The 22,257-nt window shown below is 48.7% G+C and overlaps 1 protein-coding gene across 1 annotated transcript in view; it reads right to left on the reverse strand.

The window, feature by feature from the left end:
• Nucleotides 1-22,257, reverse strand: part of ITGA9 (integrin subunit alpha 9) — a 333,429-nt gene that overhangs the window by 58,204 nt on the left and 252,968 nt on the right. The window contains exons 20-23 of the mRNA XM_028107025.2: nucleotides 19,196-19,275; nucleotides 11,624-11,713; nucleotides 9,371-9,479; nucleotides 4,285-4,392 (exon numbers count right to left, since the gene is read on the reverse strand). Coding sequence (XP_027962826.1) covers nucleotides 4,285-4,392; nucleotides 9,371-9,479; nucleotides 11,624-11,713; nucleotides 19,196-19,275 — 387 coding nt within the window. The remainder of the gene's footprint in view (nucleotides 1-4,284; nucleotides 4,393-9,370; nucleotides 9,480-11,623; nucleotides 11,714-19,195; nucleotides 19,276-22,257) is intronic.

The following is a 22,257-nucleotide window of genomic DNA, read 5'->3' on the forward strand; positions in this document are numbered from 1 at the left end:
TTTCCAACTTGGCTTCCATATTCACGGTGGCTTGCCCACACTTTTGCTGTGCAGAGGGAAATCCGTGTGTCCCCACAGGGTGCCGCACAATCCCAGTGGGTGGGAGGCAATGGAAATTAACAGTCTTTTCTCAGACCACGCTACGGCTCGGTTTCTAAATACAACACAGGCAGGGTGGAGGGGCTTAGGACATTTGCTATAAGGAAAGATCATGAACCTAGCCAGGAGTAGGAAGTGGTCACACTTCCTTAGGCTCCCTAGAAAAATCTCTCCCATGCGAGCAAAGGCACTCTCCGCTCACAGGCAGCTGGACCTTAAGAAACCTTCCAGGAAAAAAAAGAAAAGTCTCTGGTGCAACCTAGAGGCAGGTCTGTCCTGCCCAGGGATCACAGCTGCAGCCTCAGAGGCATCTGGATGAATTCTGAACCAACAGTCGGAAAACTGTGCCACAGGCTCAGGGCCGTAGGTGGGGTGATGGCCCAGGACTTGTGGGCACAGCATGCCCACCCTTAGCATTCTATACGGATGATGGCCACAGGTAAAACAGATACCAAGGGCACTGTGAGAGCAAGAGAAACAATCTGAGGGGCCCACGGGGTGTGGGGAGGGATGACAGATGGGCCCTCTCTCAACTGCCCCTAGGCTTCAGTTGGCTTAACAGGTCACTGATGGCTGGCTTCTCAGTAGCCTGTCCAAGACTGCAGACTGGTGGTGCTGAGAGTGGGGTGGGGCGGGAATGCCACCAGGCGGTAGGGGCATCTCCTGGTGCAATAAGGGCAACGAGGACTGGTTTCTCCCAAAAGGAGAAGTTGAACTGGCACCAAGCCACCCAACACTCCTGAAGGAAAGCCCTGCTCCATTCCCAAGTCCCAGAAGGCCAAAGCGGAGAATGGCATGAGTATTAGGAGCCACACCCGCCCCGGTGAGCATTCTCGGGCTCTGCTGAGGAAGGGACGGGCTGAGGCTGGGAACTTGTTGAGCTGCAGGACCCCCTCGCTCTCAGCCCTGTGGGCTTTAGGGCAGAGGGCACGCTGCCTACTGGCCTGAAACAAGTACCTGGGGACCCTTGCCTCATCACTGCAGGGCACCACGCATCAGCTTTGCTTTCCCAGTGTCACGGTAAGCCAGTCTTCACTACTTGCTTAGGGAGATTTGCCAGCGAGTTGGATTTTCCATGCTGTGAAAATGCCATAAGCCTCTGACCATGGGTTGCTGTATCCAACTGAAGGCTCGGCCATTCTTGAGAATTCTGTTATAGACTTTGTGAAAATTCTCAATACAGTCCTGAAAATCCAAAGGGTTTGCTTCTGAGAACTCAAACAATGGAATGAAGCCAGCCGATACCACTTGGGTTTTTGAGGGTCCACTCAGCTAGACAAACAGTCATGCAGTTCTGCAAATCTTCAGGAAAACCACTTCTCATGCCTCCCAAGTGAGCCAGCTATTTATAAATGTGTTCCAAAGTCCATTCCAGTGGCTTTTCCTTGGTCTGATGATTAGTAGAGAGAAAAGGGGGGATAGTCGGTTCTGAGATACCCTCAGAATCTGAGTGACTTAAATTTCCTGTTTGGCTCAGTAAATAATTTTTTCCATGAAGAAAAAATTCTCTGTACAACACTACAGATATTTCTGTGAACAACTCTCCGAGCATGCTCCAGAGGAAAATATTGCCAGACGCTGGGGAATAGGTAGAATGGTTGGTATGATTAATAATATTTAAGAGGGTAGACAAGAGCACGTGTAACCTTATGCTAAGCTCAAACCGTGGTACGCTGTGGTTACAGAACACTGGGGCTTTTCTTCTTTGGTTTCAGCAAAGCTCACAGACACGGGCACTTGACGGAGCACGAGTGGAATATTGTGAGTGATGGAAAAGATGGAGTGGGCAACTCAGGAGGGGTGACCTGCTCTACATTTGACCTTTCATGTGGTTCAGGTTTTCAGGCCACATGAGCCACGAGGACAGCAATTCCAGACACTGCTATCACCGTCACATAATGCTTTCTGCGCCTCCTGTGGGCAGTATCCTCTTCAATGGTAGGCTCAGATGTGTGACGGGCCGTTGGCCTTGCTGCCCCAATTTTTAAGCTATCAATGGAGAGACTGCCCCTTTGTCTGGCTAGCTGTCCCTCACGTGCCCATATGAAGAGCAATGATTCCATGATTCTCTCGGTGTGACTGTATGCACTCTCCTTGTGCCCTGACCCACTTGAGCTTCCTGTGCCCGTCCTTCCCAGGAGGGGTCACCCTCACACCCAGCCACTGGAGACTGTGAAGCACTCTGAGGCACTTCTTCTGCTTTTTTTTTTTTTAAGACCTTTTTTTTTTAAAAAGATTTTATCTGAGAGAGAGAGAGAGAATGCGTGGGGTGAAGGGCGGAGGGCGAAGCAGACTCCCCACTGATCAGGGAGCCCAGTGTGGGGCTCGATCCCACGACCCTGAGATCATAACCTGAGCTGAAGGCAGATGCTTAACCAACTGAGCCACCCAGGTGCCCCACTCTGAGGTGCTTCTTAATGGTATGAAACTTTTCCTGAATTCACACAGACCAAGCAAATTGTTTTATACTGTAGATTTTTTCTTTCAGCCCACAAATATTTACTGAGCATATACTACATGCTAAGCATTGTACTAGGGCCTGGAGATACAGTAGTGAGCAGAGAGAAACCCCTGTCCTTATACTTTAGGGGGCCAGGAGGAGGCAGAGAAACCGGTCAAATATGAAAACACATGGAATGCCAGCTGGTGACGGAGAACTCTAAGCAGGAAAGGGTCACGAGGAGTGCTGGGACCGGGGCTGGGCAGAGACGGTGTCCCTGGGAAGCTGGGATTTGAGCCCACAGCTGAAGGAGGTGAGTGAGGCGGTCACGTGGCTCTCTGAGGGAAGGGCGACTGAGTAGAGGGAAGATCGAGTGCAAGTTCTGGAGGTGGGAGAGTGTCTGCTGTGCTCTAGGACCAGCAAGGGATGGCATGCTCGGGGAAGAAAAAGTGGGAAAGGAGGGGGAAATGCGGTCAGAGAGCATCAGGGACAGACGGTGGGGCCGGCTGGGGTGCTGGAAGACTCTGGGGGGTGGGTAAGCCATTGGAAGGGTCTGACCCGTGGAGTGACATGATCTGACTTGCATTTTGGAAGACTCACTCTGCTGCTGGGCCAGGATCAGACTGCAGGGGGCCAGGACAGAAGCAGGGACACCAGGGAGGGGCTCCTGCAATAACCGAGGGCAGGTGATGGCTCCCGGGAATGGGGTGCTGGCAACAGAGGTGGAAAAAATGGTAACGTTCTGACTTGTTGTGAAGGCAGAGACATTAGGGCCGCCAGGGGATCAGATGTGAGATGTGGGAAGACAGGTGTCAAGGATGATCCAAGGTCTTTGACCTGAGTAATTGGAAAGACTGAGTAGACATTCGCTAAGACGGGGAAGGCTGTGGAAGAAGCAGTTTTGGAAAGGTACCACTGAGAGTTCTCTTTTAGATAAGATCGAGATTTGTCAGGTATCTAGGTAGAGATGGCCTGAAGGTGGTTGACTATCAAAGTCTGAATTTCATGGGAGAGGTCTGGGCTGCAGAGGAATATCTGACGTCATCAGTACATGCTGAATATAAAGCCATGAGTTCTGGGTGACATCTCGGAGACTGAGTGAAGACAGAAGGCAACCCTGAGCCCTATCGATGTTGGGGAGATGAGGAGAAAAGCCAGTGAGAAAGGAGGAACCAAGGGAATGTGATGTCATGGAAGCCACAGAGACTGTTTCAAGGAGGTGGGTGGGACTAATCACATACTAATAGTCAGGCTTCCCCTGAGACAAAATCTACAGTGGACTCAGGATTGAGTAGAACTGCATATTCAGGATATAAACTTGAGTTTCAATCTACACTTCCATCTTATGAACTAATCCTTCATCCTCCAGGCCTCAGTGACCCTTTGAGAATCTTCATGTATACCGTGGATCTTCCCCTCAGAAAAATGCAATCAGATACACCTCAGGTTGCCAGGAGTTCCCCGTGCCAGAAAAGTCCATCCCAGAAGTCATGTTCATAACCAATCCTTCCCCATCCCCAGAGAGGTCTTCTTATGACATTAACCAAAGTGTCTCAGAGCCGAAATTCAGGTGTTGAGGGTCTCCTGGCTTCTCCAGGTATGTTTCCAAAGGTTAGAATGAATTGAACTTTCTGGGATGAACTGGAACTGAACATTCTCTACAAACTACCTCAGAGTAGTTTGTATAGAATGCGAATGAATTGGTTCAAGTCTGAAAGCAACAGTGACAACAAGCGAGAACTCACCACCACCTCCTGGACATGAAACATCTCTGCACCTCCAGATGACAGTCGATTGGGGAAAGCGATGCTGACAGATGACCCAGGAAGGGTGCTTGGCCCAGTGTTATAGACCTGTGGGTGTGAGACACACACAGCACATTTTAATAGAAATACAGACCTTCATTTCATTGCATGCAGTAGATACATCCACGGAGACTGTAGGGTTTAGGATCCAAAAGGTCATGACTTCAAGTGTACTGAAATATTGAATAATGGCAGACTTTAATGAAACAGAAATCCTTCCAATATGAATTTAAAATCCCCAAACTTTCAAATTACCTTAGTCCCTTTCATCATGTTCTTGCCTTCTTCCTGCTAAAAATTATATTTCTTTTCACATACCTAGAGATTACTCATAGACTATTACACTTGGTGGGAATATAGACATAATGTGGTCCGGTGGTTCTCAAACTTTAGCATACATCAGGATACCCAGATGCGCTTGTTAAAACATATACTGGGGGAGGGTCATGCCCAGAGTTTCTGAAGTAGATCTGGTGGGGGACAGTGAGGGGACTTAAGGGTATGCATTTCTAGTAAAAGTTCCCCAGAGATGCTGACGCTACTGGCCCAGGAACTGTACTTTGAGAAGCACTAATCTGGTCCAAGCTCTCCCTTTTACAGTTTAAGGTAACTGAGAAGACAAAGCAGATTGTCCCCAAGCCAAATGGTGTAATTTACAGAAAGGGCTGTTCTTACAATACGATCCAGATGATCAGGTTTCTCTGTAATTTACAGCTAATCCCTTGCTAATCCTTTTTGAGGACCTCTGTGCACCTCTTTTCTGTCCCAGCATTTGGTCCTGTAAAACTTTACCTTCTCATCCCCCCACCCCCCCATAGTCCTCCCTATTTTCTGTCTCCATTGGCCCATCATTTCCTGAGAAATGAGAGAAAGATGGCACCAAGAGACAGATAAGGGAAAGGAGATGGAGCAAAGGTTGAGCATGAAACTCAAGGAAGAGATGGAATATGGAGGAGAATAAAAAAAAGATGGGTAGATGTGTAGAGACAGAGAGTAGATTGGGGGTGGCCTGGGGCTGGAGTAGGGGGATATGGTCGGCAGAAGAATGGCCTCCAAAGATGTCTGCGTCCCCAAATCCATGGACCCTGTGAATATGCTACATGGCAAGGGGGAGCTAAGGTCGCTATTCAGTAGCCCTTAAAATGAAGAGATTACCTTGGACGAGTCAGGTGGGTGTAATGTAATCACAAGGGTCCTTATACAGGAGGAGGGAGACTGTCAGAATCAGGGAGGTGGACTGTGAGAAAGATGTAGCTGGCCATTGTTGGCTCTGAAGATGAAGGGGACCCTGAGTCAAAGAGTGTAGCAGTCTGGAGAAGCAGCTGGAAAAGGTAAAACAGATTCTCCCCTAGCGGCTCCAGAAAGGAACCCAGGCCTGCTGATAACCCTGATTTTAGCCCAGTGAGACCAATATTGGACTTCTGACCACTAGAACTACACAGTAATACATTTCTACTGTATTCAGCCCCTGAGTTTGTGGTAATTTCTTACAGCCCAGGAGGAAACTAACATAGGGAGTGACTGCTCAAGGGTATGGAGTTCCTTTTTTGGGGTGATGAAAATGTTCTAAAATTAGATTATGGTGATGGTTGCACAATTCGATAAACACACTAAAAGTCATTGAACCGTACGTTTTAAATGGGTGAGCTTTAAGGTAGATAAATGAGATCCCAAAAAAGATGCTATTGTTCAAAAAAACACGGGTGAAGCAAGAGAGAGAAGAATGTGGATGCTTGCTCTGTGACCTGGGGGCTAGAGAGAGAAATCAGGCATTCAAGGAGTCTCTGAAGTTGGCGTCAACAGAGCAAAGCCGGGAGGTGAACGGAAATCCGGCCAGGTCTTCACACCCGACAGAACATATAAGGATCTAGACTGCAGCCAGTTCTTCCCTAGAAAAGCATGTGTTCATTTTTTGCAATAGTTGGGTTCCGCTTCAAAGCACAAAAACATGATGGAGCGGACGAGGGGTCCCTGCCAACCCTTGATTCAAAAAGAACAAAATTCACCAAAGACAACAACCCTCAGTCACAAGAGAAGGAAGGAATATCTAACCACAACTGAAACAGCTAATTTGAAGTGAAACATGAGCACAGAATCGCAAAGATAACTACTGACATGTCTGGGAAATCGCAGTGAAAGCAGGAGGTGGGGGAGGAAAGAAGAGAGGGGGTTTGCTCTGCACGCCGCCGCACTCACTACAGCCAGCCGGGCGAGAGAGCCCGTGTTACCATATTTATTTATTCTTAACACATGTCTTAACATTTGATTCTCTGCAAATGTTCCTGAGCAGCAGCTGCATTATTTTTCATCGTTCTTTTTCAGGTGAGAAGAATGATGGACTCTTGATAAAAAATAAATAAATAAATAAAGCCTATCAATGGTCAACATATTATCATGTTGCTGTTAAGAAAACTTTGATGGAATGTAGGAACCAGGCCAAAGACTAGTATTTCTGCCTTTCTACCATCTGCATCTGCAGTGAAGTCTTTAAACCATCTCGTAGCTTGTTGAATACCAGCTTTTAAAAGGCGGAAAAATCACCATATGTGGAAAGTCCTGTGCTCTTCATCAGCAGTGATGCTATCAGAGTAAGGACATATAGGAGAGTTTTATCTACATTCCTGATCCCACACTCCACAACTAGGTCCATCTCTTGGTCATTATCACTGTCAACCTGGCCCATGGCCCTCCTGCATGACAGTTAATATAATGACGATTGTATCAGAAAATGAGTCATCAGAGCATTCTCAAGCAAACGGTCAGCTTTGCTGACACAAGAGGATCTCCTTCCCATCAATGACATACACTATCCATCTTTCCGACCCAGCGGACTCTCTTAATCCTGAATGGAATGCTGTGTACTTCCTCAGGCAAACGGATAATCAAGAGGTTTATCTAAGGGGCATGCCCATCACTCATCCCCGGCCCCATTCTAAAGCCTGTATCCTAGGTCAGGTCAGATGTGAAGAAAGCTCTTTGCTTGAATACCAAACTTTAAGCTCCCTGTAAAGATGCCTTCAGAGAAACACGGCTTAACCATATGCCCTCAAGATCTCTCTTTCTATCTTCCTTTCTTTTCTTTCTTCCTTCCTTCCTTCCTTCCCCCTCCTCTCCCTTCTCCTCTTCTCGTCCCTTCCCTTCCCTCCCTTCCTTTCTAGAGGGTGCTAAGAAGATCATCTCTGGTATAACTCCAACTCTTTCTTGCCTTCTTTTTTAACACCTATACCTTCTTCATTACATGGTGTGTGGCCTTTGAACCCTTCTGAATCGTTTTCTGGACTGTATATTTTGTTGTAAGATACCTCAAAAACTCCAAGAGTGGGTAAGTAATTAAAACTACAGTGATTTAAATGAAATCACTACATCTGGTCTTTATCTGTTTTCTATCCAATTGCAAAAAGCAGTGGGGAAAAAGAAACTACTTCTGAGCAGCAGTTCAGAAACACAGAGGTCCTACTCACAGCGATCACTGTGAGGTCTCAAAAGCAGGTCTAACCCCATCTTCCCCTCTCCCTGGAAACTGAGCATAGGGTGTGACAATAGGGGCTTAGCTGGTCAGGAGGCGCCTTCTCTCTGAGCTGGGGACATGTGTTCTCCAATCATGGTTTCAGAGGTCTCTTGCCTGGGAGAACACTTTAGAGAGAGGGAGACCATTGTTTGTGAGAGCCCACAAATGTCTCGCTGCCTCCTTCTCTGGACCCACACCCCATGATTATGTCTCATCCCCTCGGTCCACCTAGGAGTGGCCACGGGGAAAGAAAATAGTCATTATTGGCCACAGCAGTCGATGCCAGACCAGGAAACCACCTTCTCCATGGGGAGGAATGGGGAAGAGGCAGGGGACAGCTTTGGGAGCTGGAATGGAGAGAAGTTGCATGTAGGTTAGAGGGCACCATGGGTGAGCCAGGCCCATCTCCTTCACTTCATCAACAGCTCCTGGTGGAATGCTTGGGCACACCGGGTTGTCCCGTATGAGCCTGACCCATTCTTGTCAACTGAGGACAAGCGACTGGATGAGGCTGAGGTCCTTCTAGCTTAACATGCAAAGATGCTCATGTTGAACAGTGCTGGCCTGAGAATTTATACTTCACAGCAGGGCTCAGCAAACTGTGGCCTGCAGGCCAAATCTGGCTGGCCACTTGTTTTTGTGCAGCCTGCAAGCTAAGAATGGTTTTACATTTTCAAATAGCTGGAAAAATATTTTTAAAAAGAGTAACATTTCATGACATGTGAGGATAATATAAAATCCCGAATTCGGTGCCCATCACTTCAGTTTCATTTGTGCATAACCTCTAGCTGCTTTGGCACGCCGGCAGCGTAGCTAAACAGTTGCTACAGACAGTATATGGCCCGCCGAACCTAAAATACTTACCTGGCTGGCCCTTTACAGAAAATGTCTGCCCACCCTGGCCTAGAGAAGGAAGAGTGTTCTGCATGATGTCCAGGGTCCACATGGAGTGGACCTGCTGAAAATGATGCTTATGTGACTGGGGAGAGACAGCCATGGCTCTGTGAGGGAGCAGCATGCTGCCTCCCCTGGGGAGTGTATGCATTCTGTATTCTCACACTGCTCTGCTATTCTGAATGCCTGTCCCTCTGCGGGAGGAGTGGGGTCCAGGCGGGGTCAGCATGGAGAGCTCGTGGAGAAAGAGGACACGGCGAGTGCCCGGGACTGCCCTGCCCAAAAGGTGAATAATGATGGAGAACTGAAAGGGGTCCTTCGGGGCCATTTGGGTTGGGATGTTGGCCAGAGGCCTTCTTGGGGAAAGCGGGGGTTTATCATGCAGTTCTCCTTCCAAGAGCTGAGCAGCAGAGGGGTCTACACAACAGAGTACCAGACAGGGAAGGGATTAATTTTGTGTGGCTACCGAAAACACATACACATATACTACACTCCAGCCACTCAGGCTGCGACAAGTTTCTCCTGGAAAGAGCCTGGCTCTTTAGCTGCCTTTCAGTAGAAGACCTATCCCCATGGGCCCTTCTGTTGCCACCAGTGACAGAGACCGTCTCCAGGGGTGGGTACCTGAAGGGTGATGTTGAGGGGCTGGAAATGGCACTCCAGGTCATCCAGCTGAATGAAGTTGGAGGCATCCACAGACTCGCCGTACACAAAGGAGGTTGGAGACATGATTCTGAAAGAGGAAAGCATTTAATCCATCATCCTAAACCTCGGTCAAGCAACCCATGGTCACAGCTGTCTTGAGAACCCAAACATCTGTCTCTGTTTAATCTAGAACCTTGTTCCCTCCAGTGTCTTCACCAAACCCTTCCCTTCTGGAATTGTTACTTCTTTGTCCTATAAATGGACACAGCCAGACCTATGTTTCCTAAACAGAAGTTTCCAGGAATGTCTTCTCATCATAGGTCAACTCCAATAAGCTACATATACAAATAGGTACTGGGATTACATTTCTAAAATGAGGAGGAAGACAATGGTAGCTTCGATTTCAGGTTTTGTTTTTTTTAAACTGGATGACAGAATCATACATGTTCTGTTTTATCATTTCAAAAACATTTTGTGGACCGAGGAAGATTATGGCACGTTTTTAAGAAATAAATATAAATGAATTATATATTTAGCATCCTAAACCCCACTCTGTGACAAATTCACTAAAAAAAATTTAAATTTGTCAGACTACCAAAACCACTAGAAATTAGGTATTAAAAGTTGGGTCTGTTCAATGATAGCATTTTTCTTCAGATTTCAAACTGTGGCTACTGAAGATGTGATTAAGAACTCAAGCTCCGTTTGTAGCAAATGCTTTCAACACTGTCCATAGGAACAAGCCTGAGATGAGACCAAACCCGGACTCAATTTCCCAAAGAATGGATTCTAGGTTAGATTCCAGAAGCTGCTCACTTGCCCAGACACAGTCATGTAAGATTTTCGGTACCAAGTCTGAATGGACAGCAATTCACTTACTTTCAACTTAAATGTATTATTTTAAGAAACATCGTGAGTTCCCGGTGTTATTGCATGGCAAGAACTGGTTTGTTTAAATCAGCCTTGTTTTATGTTCCTGGAAAGATCAGAGGTTGACTCATGTGTTTGACGGATGGCTTCACTGGGGGCTGTTAACGCCTCAACAATGAGGCCTCCTAGGGCCTGACAACAGGATCAAGTGTTTTCTCTTCCCCCCCCCCCCACCAAGGACAGGGTTTGGTTCAGGCTGCATTCTCACCATACCTCTGATGAGACAAGTAAATAAACCACATGGTTAAAAATAGAGCCACAAACAGAGGCAAATCTATGCTAATTTGCAAGTATATTCCACTGATGCCTCCTGTCTGGAGAACGTGAGGAAAAACGCCCAGAGTGCAGGAAACACCCAGAGGCTCATTCTGGCGCCCAGCAGCGTGTGAGCTACTGCAGAATGACTCCTTCTGCAACATATTAACCTTGCTGCTTCTAGCCAAGGCTGGGACCCAGAAGCACTCGAAGAGTGAAAAATGAGCAACTCTGAACCCCCAGAAAGTTCAGCTTGCGTTTGGGGCAGGGGTTCAATGGGTCCTCATTTGATCTAAACTAATTGTGCACATCCCTTTTCCACTATCAAAGAGGTATGTGCTCTGTTTTTTGAAGCCAGAAACAGGAACTGAGTTCTCATTTTCCCAGGCCTGGGCTTTGGCTGAAAATCGCCCAAGCTGTCGGGTCCCTGCAGCCCGCAGCCCTGCCTTCCTAGGCCAGTGGCACTGAGCGGCCGTGGACTTGACCCGGCACATGCTGTGCCCCGTCGTCCTTCTTCCCTGCCCATCTCCGACATCAGGCAGAGCTGCCGCTGGCTTTGCAGAAGGGGTTAACAGAAACATGCAAGGCCAGCCCTGGCCGTGTAGCTAATCAGAAAGGTGAGCTTTTCTGCAAGGCCACCAGGGCCTTGGGACACATCTGGCTGTAACCTCTGGCCCGGCAGCATTTGGCTGAGATTTGAATCCCAGGAATCATGGCCCTCTGGAGGGGTGGGTGCTGGGCACATAGGCACATAGGCACATAGGCACATAAAGGTATACAGAATGCTCAAAGACATTCTGGGGCTTAGCCTTGTCATCAAACTTCTTGTGCCACCCAGCAGGTGGGTGGGTAGCTGGGAAAGGGGAGAAAACAAGGCGGGAGGAGGGCATGAGCTGGTAGCTAAAGCTTTGCCCTGTGTTTTCAAAGCTGGGAAGAAGGGGAACCCGGAGGCCAGAAACTCCTGGCTATATGTGCAAATACAAGAAAAACACAGCATTCCACCCCGGGGCACCTCTGAGATTTGGCGACCCAGGACCGTCTACTCACGCGGTGATGGACGAGTCCACTTCGTGCATCAGCGGCACTGTCAGCATGAGGGTGTTGTCATGCAGGGACTCAGAGCGTTCCACGTTGCCACTGCATGGGAAGAGAGGGGTGAGTGCCGGTCAGTGCTGGCTACCCTGCAGCAGGCTTCGTTGTTCCATGTTAGACCTCAATCTGTCACTCTGCCAGGGCCGGCTGTGCACCTGATGTACCCTCGGTTCTGTTTCTGGTCCCTGTGCAGAGGCACGGTGGGCACTCTGTTGTCTCAGTTGTGATCCCCTCCCAAAGATAGGAGTACAAGCAGTGGGCCGGGGAGGTGACCCCAGGAGACACCAGCAGGGAGTGGAGAAGAGACAGGGAAGGGAATGAAGGCAAAAAAGGCATGTAATCCAGGTCAGTGCTGTGGGCAACCGAGTTTGGACTCGCTGGAGACATCTGGGAGGCAGCGTGGAGCACACACCTCCGTCTTCCCATGGGAGGCAGGACTTTATACACGACTCCTGAGATCTGCCGCTGGGGGGCAGGGAGCATGAATTTGCTGGCACCTGTACTACGCACCCAAGATAAAGCCTAGGCAGAGTGGCAGGTGCTGGGAGCTAGAAAGCTGTCTGGTGGGTGCAGGGGAAAGATGGGTGCTGAATGGTTATGGCTGGGCACCAACAGCACGTGCCACTTCTAGAAGTGCTTGTTTCATGAAGAATGGACGAGCAAGGTTAGGGCACCGCAGCTGGGAAGGGGTTTGCTGGACTTGAGCTGCCATTTCCCACTTGGAGGCATCACCCGCCCTCCATGGACAGCCAGCCAAGCCTGGGAGAGAGGCCCTGGCCAACCCCGTCATCATAAAGACCACGGGAGCTCCCCTATAGATTTCTGGCTGCAGTACGTCCATAGACAGGCATCCGCTTTGGAGTGAGAAAGCAGAGAATGGGGACTGTGTGGTCTTTCTGGAAAGGGGAGTGCAAGGAAGCTGATGCTGTTGGGTGGCTGCCTTGTGCCAGGCATGCGCAGCATGATCTCACCGGGTCCTCAGGGGAACCCTAGAACCGTGGGGGATTGCCTGCCTCTGACAGGTAAGGAGCAGCTCAGATAGATTAGGGAACTTGCCCAAGGATCCACAGCAAACTAGGTCGGTCAGACTCCCAAACTAGGGCTTTGCCATTGTGATTCCTTCTCCAAATCTGATACCAGATTTGGGAGGTTGCTGGGGGGGGCGAGTGGGGGAAGGGAGAGGAGAAAGAGGAGTAAAGGGAGGAGGAGGAGGGGGAGAGAGAAGACCTAGCTTCCTTTTACTATTTTGATACATTTCCAAGATGATTGTGATTATTATTCCGTGGAAGTACCGCCTTGGGAAAAGGCACGGCCGTAGGGTGCAAGCTGCGGGAGCCAGCGCTTCTAGTTGGTTCTACCACATGGCATGTATGAGGCATCCCAGTTGGAAGCCAAGTTCATCCTCCAGGGGTGGAATATAGTGGCCCCAAGACCCACTGAGGTTTGGGCACAGCTCCCTGGCCCACTCCCTGACCCCCTGCAGAGTTCCTGCCTGCTTCCTGCCCTCCCACTGCCTCCACTGTCTTCCTCTCCCACCAGCAAGTGCTAAATGCAACAATACTTAAAGAGCAGCTCACATCCCCTCTCCTTCTTTCTCCTATTGTTCTGAAACAATGGTGCTCTGTGACTCTGACCCCTGACTCCTCATCTGTCTTCCGCATATGCCGGCACATCCATCACTCAGAGGGCAGTCTGCAGAAGCAGCGGGGTCAGGTGCCCATCTGGCCTGATTCCCTTGCCCTTCCTTTCCCAGGGGGGCAATAAAAGCTTTAGCATTGCTGCTAGAGGCAGATCAGAGGTGACTATGGAATGGATAGGCCCGGTAACGCCCTGGCCCACTCCCTCCCCCGGCCCCGCCTGGTCTGAGTAATTGGTTCCTGATGGAAGCACCACCCCTTGCCCTGCCATTTGTCCAGCCACCTGTGGCTGCTGGCAGCTCAGGCCCAACAGTCTCATCTGTCATCGGGGGACTGCTCCAGACCGACTGAAGCTGAAAAGTTGAGATACAGAGGCCAAACATCAAAAGGCTTCCAGCCACTCTGCAAGCTCGTGACTTGGGATGCGTTCCCATGGTCTGCAAAGCCAGGCTGCTTGAGAGAGCTCTGGAGGACTGTTTAGGCTCAACTTTACGTCCTCCTAAATCCACCAGTAGGCAGGAGAGCTTCAAAGGGTGGTGACGGGGAGGACGGATATTTTAACTGTGGCTTTCAAGATAAGGAGCTTTAAGGATCTTTGTGCCAGAGCAGGGAGTCAAGTGCTGGGGCCCGCCCTCTGGGGCGGTAAGACCAGTTTTCACCAACATCTGGGAAGAAATGAGTGCCTGAGATATTCTGCGGTATGTTTAACATATAATACAGCTTCCTTACCGTCCGTGATTCCAGTGTTAGAAGTTTCTGCTAATTATTTAAGCTGCCAATACTAGGCGTCCCCTGATGTGACATCGCACTCTTCGTGCACATAAGCGCATGTTCTTGATTTTAGCAATCACATAAGTGATTAGCATTTTCTTATGTGCCCAGCGTTGCATCTGATAAATAGTATGTGCTTAACAGAAGTTTGCTGAGTGGAAACGTGCCCCGTATAGAGCCAGGGACTGCAGATGTTATCTCTCTGCCTTGGCTGCTTATTAGAATCACCTGATGTGACTATTTCACAATCCCAATGCCCAGATCTCACCCCAGACCGATCGATCTGAACCTCTGCAGGGTGGACCAGGGATCGGTGGTTTTTAAAGCCCCCCAGGTGACTCCCATGGGCGCCGCCGGTGTCTACGGCCGTGTGACTCTAACAGATAGAGCTTTCACCCTGGTGGTGTTGGCTCCCCCTTCTCTTGACACCACTGATTAGCCCTGGGCGGGGTTGGGAAGCAGGTGGAGTTTCCTCTTTTCCTATCACTTATTTCCTGCCCCAGTGTTCCTTCCCAGGAATATCGGCAGCCACAGATGGGGAGGAACCAAGAGAGCACACTAATGGATCTGCCCAACCACAGTGAGTTTTCTGTGGGTCCAAGAAACAGCAGGAGAATTAGGAACTTCCAGGTTTGATTGGCCATTTGCCTCCCTTTATGAAATTCAACAAGCTCATGCTCTGTGGGCAAGCTGTTGCATGCATCACTTCCCTCTTCACAAACTTTCTGCCTCTTGAATGTAGTGCAGACTCTCTGAGGCTACATGGCCTTCCATGGCTCAGCCCAATCTCCTCTGTCAGCCCATCTTCCGCTGCCCTGTATGCCCCCCTGCCCCGAGATGGCTCACGAATCCCCAGTTCCCCACAGTGCCCACCACCCACCTGGTTGTCACAGAGCAGGCTGACCTGTGTACCTCTGTGCCTCTGTGTCTTCAGCCTGAAAACAGACTCCTCTGTTTAAATGCTATCTCCCCAAGGAGGCCCTTCTGGATTCTGGCAATGGGAACGAAGTCCACCTTCTCTACACTTTGTATGTATTTCTATTAGATCACAGTCATGTTTTATGTGAACGCGAATTATGGGATCTTGAAACAGGATGAATAAGAAATAACCAAGTCTCACACGATTTCCAAGGTTGCAAGCCCAGCCAAATGTAATCTGTGTTGAAATGCTAGCACCCCACGGCAGGCCACCCTTGCCACGCTAGAAAGCTGTGCAGGATTTCTGAGCTTGCTGGGCTGTATTTGAACAATTACGGCTGTTGCTATTTATGCCGACTTTTTACATATGCTTAGTGTGTGGTCTGTAAGTTCAACCAGTGCTGAACTGAAGGCCAGAAAGCCATCAGCTCTGGAGTGGAAGCTGGACGCAGTGACACAGGGTAAAGAAGGCCAAACACACACTGTGATGTGCTGTGTTCTTATTTTTAGGAGAGAGAACATTCTCTAAAATATTTGTGATAATGCTAAAAAAAAAAAAAAAAAGCAAAATACAGAAAGCAACACTGACGCCAAAATATGTGGTTGTGGTTGTGGATTGAGGGGGCTCTGATAATGTATGCTTCCAGCATCACAGTCATCCCCAAGGGAAAGGGAATCTTAATTCTGTGAGCTTTAAATAACGTCGAGACTAAGGAAGTCCTCAAATGAAAACAAAATTAAAGAGCAGTGGGAGATGAAATCAGAGCTTCTTTGTGTCTGCATCCTACAGACATGGCTGCCAGCCACTGTCATGTTGTACTTGTTGGGGACCGATCTGAGCTTCCCAGATGCCCGGCGGCTAGAGACGGAGAGGGGGTACCTGAGGGCAAAGCCATTAGTGAGGGGCCAGAACAGACCACAGAGAACTGAAAGATGCAGAGCTTGGGAAGAATCTCAGTCCAAGACTCTGGGGAATTGGTGTTTTTGTGAAAATTCAGGAATCACTCAGGGGGTGAGTACGACAGTATGTTGGTTCAGATGCACATTTTGGCTGAGGTATAAGGGATGCCAGATTCAGAGGAAAGCACCAGACCAGGATTTACTACAGCTCAGGGCAAAAACCCGAGATGTCATATCAAGGATGTAACAGAGCTGAGAAAGGAGGATTTCTGAGAAACAGCTTTTAGAGAGAGACGTGTTGGAGGTGGTCCGAGGGGAGGGTGTCTGCCCTTTAAAGCATACTTCAGGGCACCTTGATCAGCACGGTGGAGCGGGGGCGGGGGGGGGAGGCTGCCCAGGGAATGGAGGGGAGGGCTGCTGGCTTTCCCTCTCTTGGCCCAGCGAACGAGAAGGGGACAAGCAAGAATCCCGGCATTTCCAGAGACCACCAGGGCAGAGGCTACTGAGTGGCGCCTATATGCGAAAGCCAGTGTGAGGTCACCTTTGGTCCTGTCCCTGAGGGCATGGTCTCAGCAGCAGAAGTTGAAGGGGTGGGTGTCTGGCTGCAAGAGGCTGAGGTTGGAGGACAGGAAGAGGGAGGGACTCGCAGGTGAGAACCCCCAGCTGGGGGCTGGCTATCCAAAGGCAAGAGTCAGCTTGAAATACCCATGTGGCCCGGGGAGTGCTCCTCCCGGTTAAGGGGGGTGAGCACTTTTCTATTTGACTCACACTTCCCACAGGCCCTGCTGTGAGCCTGGGGTGGGGTGGGGGTGCTCAGGTACTCTCCCAGGGGAATTGGGGGGGGGGCGGTGGCGGGACACAGCAGCAGAACCACTGCAAGAAAGCAAGATGGTTCCTGAGAGAGAGGCAGGCTTCCCTTCTGCAGCTCGCCCTCACCGAAGGGAGAAAGCATTCACTTTAAACCAAGTTTTGATGATTGCAGGGGACACCTTAATTATAGTTTTGTGAATCTGTTGTGAGACTTGAAGTGATGGCAGAGCTCTGCACTACCCAAGAGAGACCTGAGAATGCACAGGACTGTCCTAGACCATCCCCCTCCCCCCAAGACAGGGAAAAGACTAACCCCACCAAGTGGGCTTAAAGAGAGTACGGGACATAAAAAAGATGCTTTGTGATTGCCAGCGAATGCGTCACGCTTGCCAGATGAATGGGCACAATCCTGGTTCCCGCTGACATTATATATTCACTTGCTCATTATCTATCCCCCTGCCCCCAGCACACTCGTTCCCCAAGAGTAGGGACTTTGCCAACGTCTTACACAGTGCCTGGCTTGTGGAAAGGGCTCAAACATTTGCAGACTGAAAGAGTGAAGCATGCCTGCCCTGGGCTAGGTCTTCTCTCATCCCCTGTAGGAAGCTGTGTGTCTGCCTCCATCTCTAGACTGGAGCCTTCTTGAGATGGTTTGGGATGCAAGACTCGCTCTCATTCATCCACGATCCCTCTCAGCCCTGGTCTGGTCCTCTCCCCGTGGCAACCACTTGATGATCGTGCAGGGGAGTGGACAGAGTGGTCCAAAGCGTGACTCCTTGCTCTCTCTGGGGGCCAGAGACAGCGGAGCCGGTGCCCCTGCTATTCTGTTCAGTGCATCACCCCAACAGGCTGGCCCCAATCTGGCTCATCTGAAGTCTGGGAAATGGCATTCTTTATAATTCGGAATGTGGGATGAGGAGCTCCTTCTCAGCTCCTGAGGGCATTCTCTTCCACAAAGGAAGGCTTGGGTTGAGCACCCTCATTTCAAGGGTGACCATGCAGGTGGTGGTAGTAGGGGGGCTTTAGTTCCATAAAGCTGAGCCCATTGCTTCACTCTGTACCCCAGATCCTGAGGGTCTTTAGGTCTGAACCCTGTGCTAACCTTGTGACTCCACTGAGCATCCTTCCCTGGTTGACTTTCAGCCCCTGGTTCCACTGCCTGCTCACCCAGTGTCTGGCCTTCCAGTTTCCTGGCCTCTATTAGCCATGCAGTTCCTCATTTTGTTTTCTCATCATTTTCAGTGGCTCCTGCCTGACCTTGGCCTTCAGGGTGTTTGGTTCAGATCGCCAGACCACCTCTGGGATGGACTTAGGATTCTTGGCATGAAATTTCCTTTGGAGGTTAAGGTAACTATAGATAAGACACAATAACTGAATGTAATGCATGATCCTTGACTGGACTCTGGACCCGTGAAAAAGGGGCTGAAAAGTCCTTGAGAAGACTAGAACTACTGGAGCATGGCTATAGAGGAGATAAAAGCATTGTGTCAGTGTTACGTTTCTGACATCTGCTGTACTGGTTATTGAAGAAAATGGCCTCATTCTTAGGAAATGCACACTGGGGTCCTTATAGGAAGGACACATGGTTTCTGCAACTTACTTTCAGATGGTTAAGAAAAAAAACTATATGTAGAGAATGATAAAGTAAATGGAGGAAAGTGTCAGCATTGGGTGAGGCTGGGTAATGGCTGCCTGAGACTTCCTTGAATTATGCTTTGCAACATTTCCGGTAAGTTCAAAATCCTCTCCAAATAAAAATTCAAATTACAAAAGTAGCCTTGGGTATCCAACCTACACCCCAATCAAAGTTTGCTTCTTCCTATTCACCCACCTAACTTCTTCTCCTTCCACCCCGCTGTCAGCCAAGTGCTACCCAAATGGCGCTTCAAGGCGCATGTGGATTCTGGCTGGTGGAGGCAGCTGACAACCCCTAAGGCCCTCCTGTGGCTTGAGGCCACACTGGAGACAGAGGGGCAGGAGTACACTCCTGAGGGTAGAAGTCACCCTGCACGGTCCCCTGCCCTAACTCTCCCTCCACCACAAGGTGTCCAGGACAAGCCCTCTCTCGAGGAGCATGTCTTGGGGCCTCTGACAACAGGCCTGGCGCAGCCCTCAGGCTGCTGTGCCCTCTCCCTGCATCAAGGAATACAACCCACAGAGGAAGTCTGTGAACTAACCAACCACATGAACTTGAATCAGAATCCTCACCTCCCCCAGTCTGTCTCTCCTTGGCTGTAAAAATCATTACCTCCGACCCAGATGATCCCCAGTCCCTCCCAGCTCAGTCCAACCTGGCCAGCTGCATAAGCACAACTGGAGAGACACCAGCCCTGAGAGCTCCCATCCCAGCCAGTGTTCTGGGGCTCTATCGCTCAACTGTTTCTTCCTCCTCAGCATCCTGAGCATCATCAAAGCGTGACCAGGGAATGTCCTTTCCTGTTCCCATAAATCTGTATCTTTGGGGAAAAAAAAAAGTAAAGCTCCCCCTTACCTCTGAGCAGTAATGATGAAGCTAAGGACTTCCTCTTCCCCAGACAGGTGGCTTGTGTCAAAGATCACGCTGAATTCGTACTAGGGGAAAAGAAAGTGACATCTGAACTCAGTAAGCATTCCACACTTAAAAATACCACAGTCTTCTGCAGTTTATGACCTCTGGAAGCTCATTTGCATGACAAGCTTTATTTTTTTATGCGTATCTTTCTGGTTGCCAGGCCAGAGATACAGCTTTAGCAATTAAACCAAGCCGGGACTGTGCTCTGTTGAGAGGCACGTTATTTTTCAGCAACTGAGGGTCTCTAGGAAGTGATATGTTTGTCTCTTAAACCAGGCCTTTCTAAGTATCGCTCCCACACCATCTTCCTAATGTTTGCCACACCTGCGTACCATATCACCTATGTTATTTACTGTTACTTTCATTGCCACTTTTTTTGTTTAAAGACTATTTTTTTAAATTTTATTTTATTTAAATTCAATTAACTAACATATAGTGTATTATTAGTTTCAGAGGTAGAGTTCTGTGATTTGCATATAACACCCAGTGCTCATTACATCATGTGCCCTCCTTAATGCCCATCACCCAATTACCCCATTCCCCCACCAGCAACCCTCAGTTTGTTTCCTAGAGTTAAGAATCCCTTGTGGTTTGTCTCCCTCTCTGATTTTGTCTTATTTTATTTTTCCCTCTCTTCCCCTATGATCGGTTTCATTTCTTAAATTCCACATATGAGTGAGATCATATAATTGTCTTTCTCTGACACTCTCACTTAACATAATATCCTGTAGTTTCATCCACGTCATTGCAAATGGCAAGATTTCATTTTTTTGATGTCTGAGTAATATTCCATTGTGTATATGAACCACATCTTCCTTATCCATTCATCTATCGATGGACATCTGGGCTCCTTCCACAGAGTGTGGACATTGCTGCTATAAATATTGGGGTGCAGGTGCCCCTTCGGATCACTACATTTGTATCTTTGGGGGTAAATACCGAGTACTGCAATTGCTGGGTCATAGGGTAGCTCTATTTTCAACTTTTTGAGGAAACTCCATACTGTTTTCCAGAGTGGCTATACTACTTTAGCAGGAAAATTTCTATCATGCTCACAGATGGGAATCAGGATCACTTATCAGTAAGAGAAGGTTGTCATAAAAATAAATGAAAACAAAGCCCCACTGCATTCTGTGGCCTGCTGAGGGCTCTGAGCCTAAGGTCTACTCTATTTTGGTAAGAGGGAGATTAGCAAGAGCTAGGGAGGTGTTGAAGACAGGCTGGCGCTATGGGAGACTTTCTCCTGCATGTGATCCAGGAGAAGGAGTGTTGAATAGGTAATAACTGTCTCGCTGTTAGAGTCAATGTTGTTTAGTGCAGTGTCCATGTTTGGCCTAAAATAATCTCAGGAGCGGCCTACCATCATCTCAGGCACTCCCCATGGCAAGCATCCTATGACTTGGGGAAGACTGCCCTGAGCAAATGGTTTTCACCATGTACACATTGGGTATGTGTGGGAATGTGGGAGGGACCCCCTGGTAGGGGTTACAGGGCCAGGCTTGACCACAAACTGAGTATGTGATCTTGGCCAAGACACTCACTCTCTTTGCCTTTCAATAAAAATGAGAGGATTGACACAATGCTTCTTAAGTTTCATCGTAAGAGTCTGTGATTATTTAATAGCTAAGTATTTGGGTTCCTTAGTGACTAATGCTAGGCACTGGTCTACCTTTGCAACACTGGATTCAACTGCACTAAATGTGGCCTGAAAGTAATGAACGCTGACCCATCAGATAGAGCGGACACCGGACATCCCTCTCGAGACAGAAATTTCTGTTGCTGCGGGGCTCTGTCAGTCGCCAGGGAGGGTGGGGACATGGAGACAGGACAGGAAGCAGAGCTGGAGGACACAAAGGAAGGGAAAGTCAAAGGGACAAGAGTCAGAACTGGCAGGAGATCTGAATCAAATACTCTAAAGACCCAGGTGAGGTGAGAAGCCAAAATCGGAGAGGGGGGCCTGGGAGAACGGAAGGTCAGAGACTGGGCAGGCTGGTCGTGAGAGACAGAAACAGATGGCCACCAGAGTAAGCTGACGGTGCAGTCACGAGGCTTAGCAGGCCGGCTGCAGCCTGATGAGCCACAGGGGCTGAGGCACGGGGCAGGGCAAGCCAGGTGTGGGCATGAGTGGTCCCCGGCCCTGCTGGGTCCCTCCTTGGGCTCTCTCTAGGGACTCAACCCTAGACCTCCTGCCTCCAGCTTTAGTGTTGCTCCAGTCTAAACCTCTGTATGTGGGAGGAAAGTAGCTGCATTACCACCGAGCTGGGAAAAAATCCAACTTTCCAACGTTCCTACTTCCATTGGTTCCATGACTATTTTGAGAGTTAATGACTTTTGACAAAATTTAATGCTCCAGAATTCAACGTGGCTTTGTTTTCACTGTATTCATTCTTATGACTACCCTCTCTTTATGGTAAGTGATCCTGGATCCGTATGTGAGAGTGATAAAATTTTCCTTTTAAAATAACCTTTAAGCTAAAACTAGGAAGACACACCTTAGGTTTGATTTGGGATGTTGGCTGGATTTTACCCATGAAATGGCAACTATTAATGTTTTTCAATTAAGTAGATTTTCTGTTGCTGAAAAGATTTCAATGAAATGTGTGTGTGGAGGTGCCACGTATGTTTCTATGGGCAATAATGTCCAGGGTTCAAGGACATTAAAAGGTTCTTAAAAGGGTTAGGAATCGTGGATGTAAGAGCCATCGTCATTTGGAGCAGGCACCTTCAATGGGGCTGAGGGGTTCGAGTGACTTGCTATGAAATCAGCAAATCTTCTTTCTCACTTGAACTTCTCACAACTGGCTTGCAAAACAGCCACGAGGTACTGGGACCAAAATGCCTTGGAGATTAAAACAAGTTGATTCTGTGACATAGGCAGGAGAGAAGGATTAAACTTTCATTATTTTTTTTAAGGGGGAAAAAAGTTAGACAAAGGAATATGAAATTTCCTTCAAATCATAGCAGGAAAAATAGCTTCCATTTCAAAAGGCAGACCTGATCTT

This window comes from Eumetopias jubatus, unplaced genomic scaffold, assembly GCF_037043125.1.
Source record: "Eumetopias jubatus isolate StellerSeaLion01/CBP00866 unplaced genomic scaffold, mEumJub1_p1.0 scaffold_1, whole genome shotgun sequence".
Classification (NCBI taxonomy): Eukaryota; Metazoa; Chordata; class Mammalia; order Carnivora; family Otariidae; genus Eumetopias; species Eumetopias jubatus.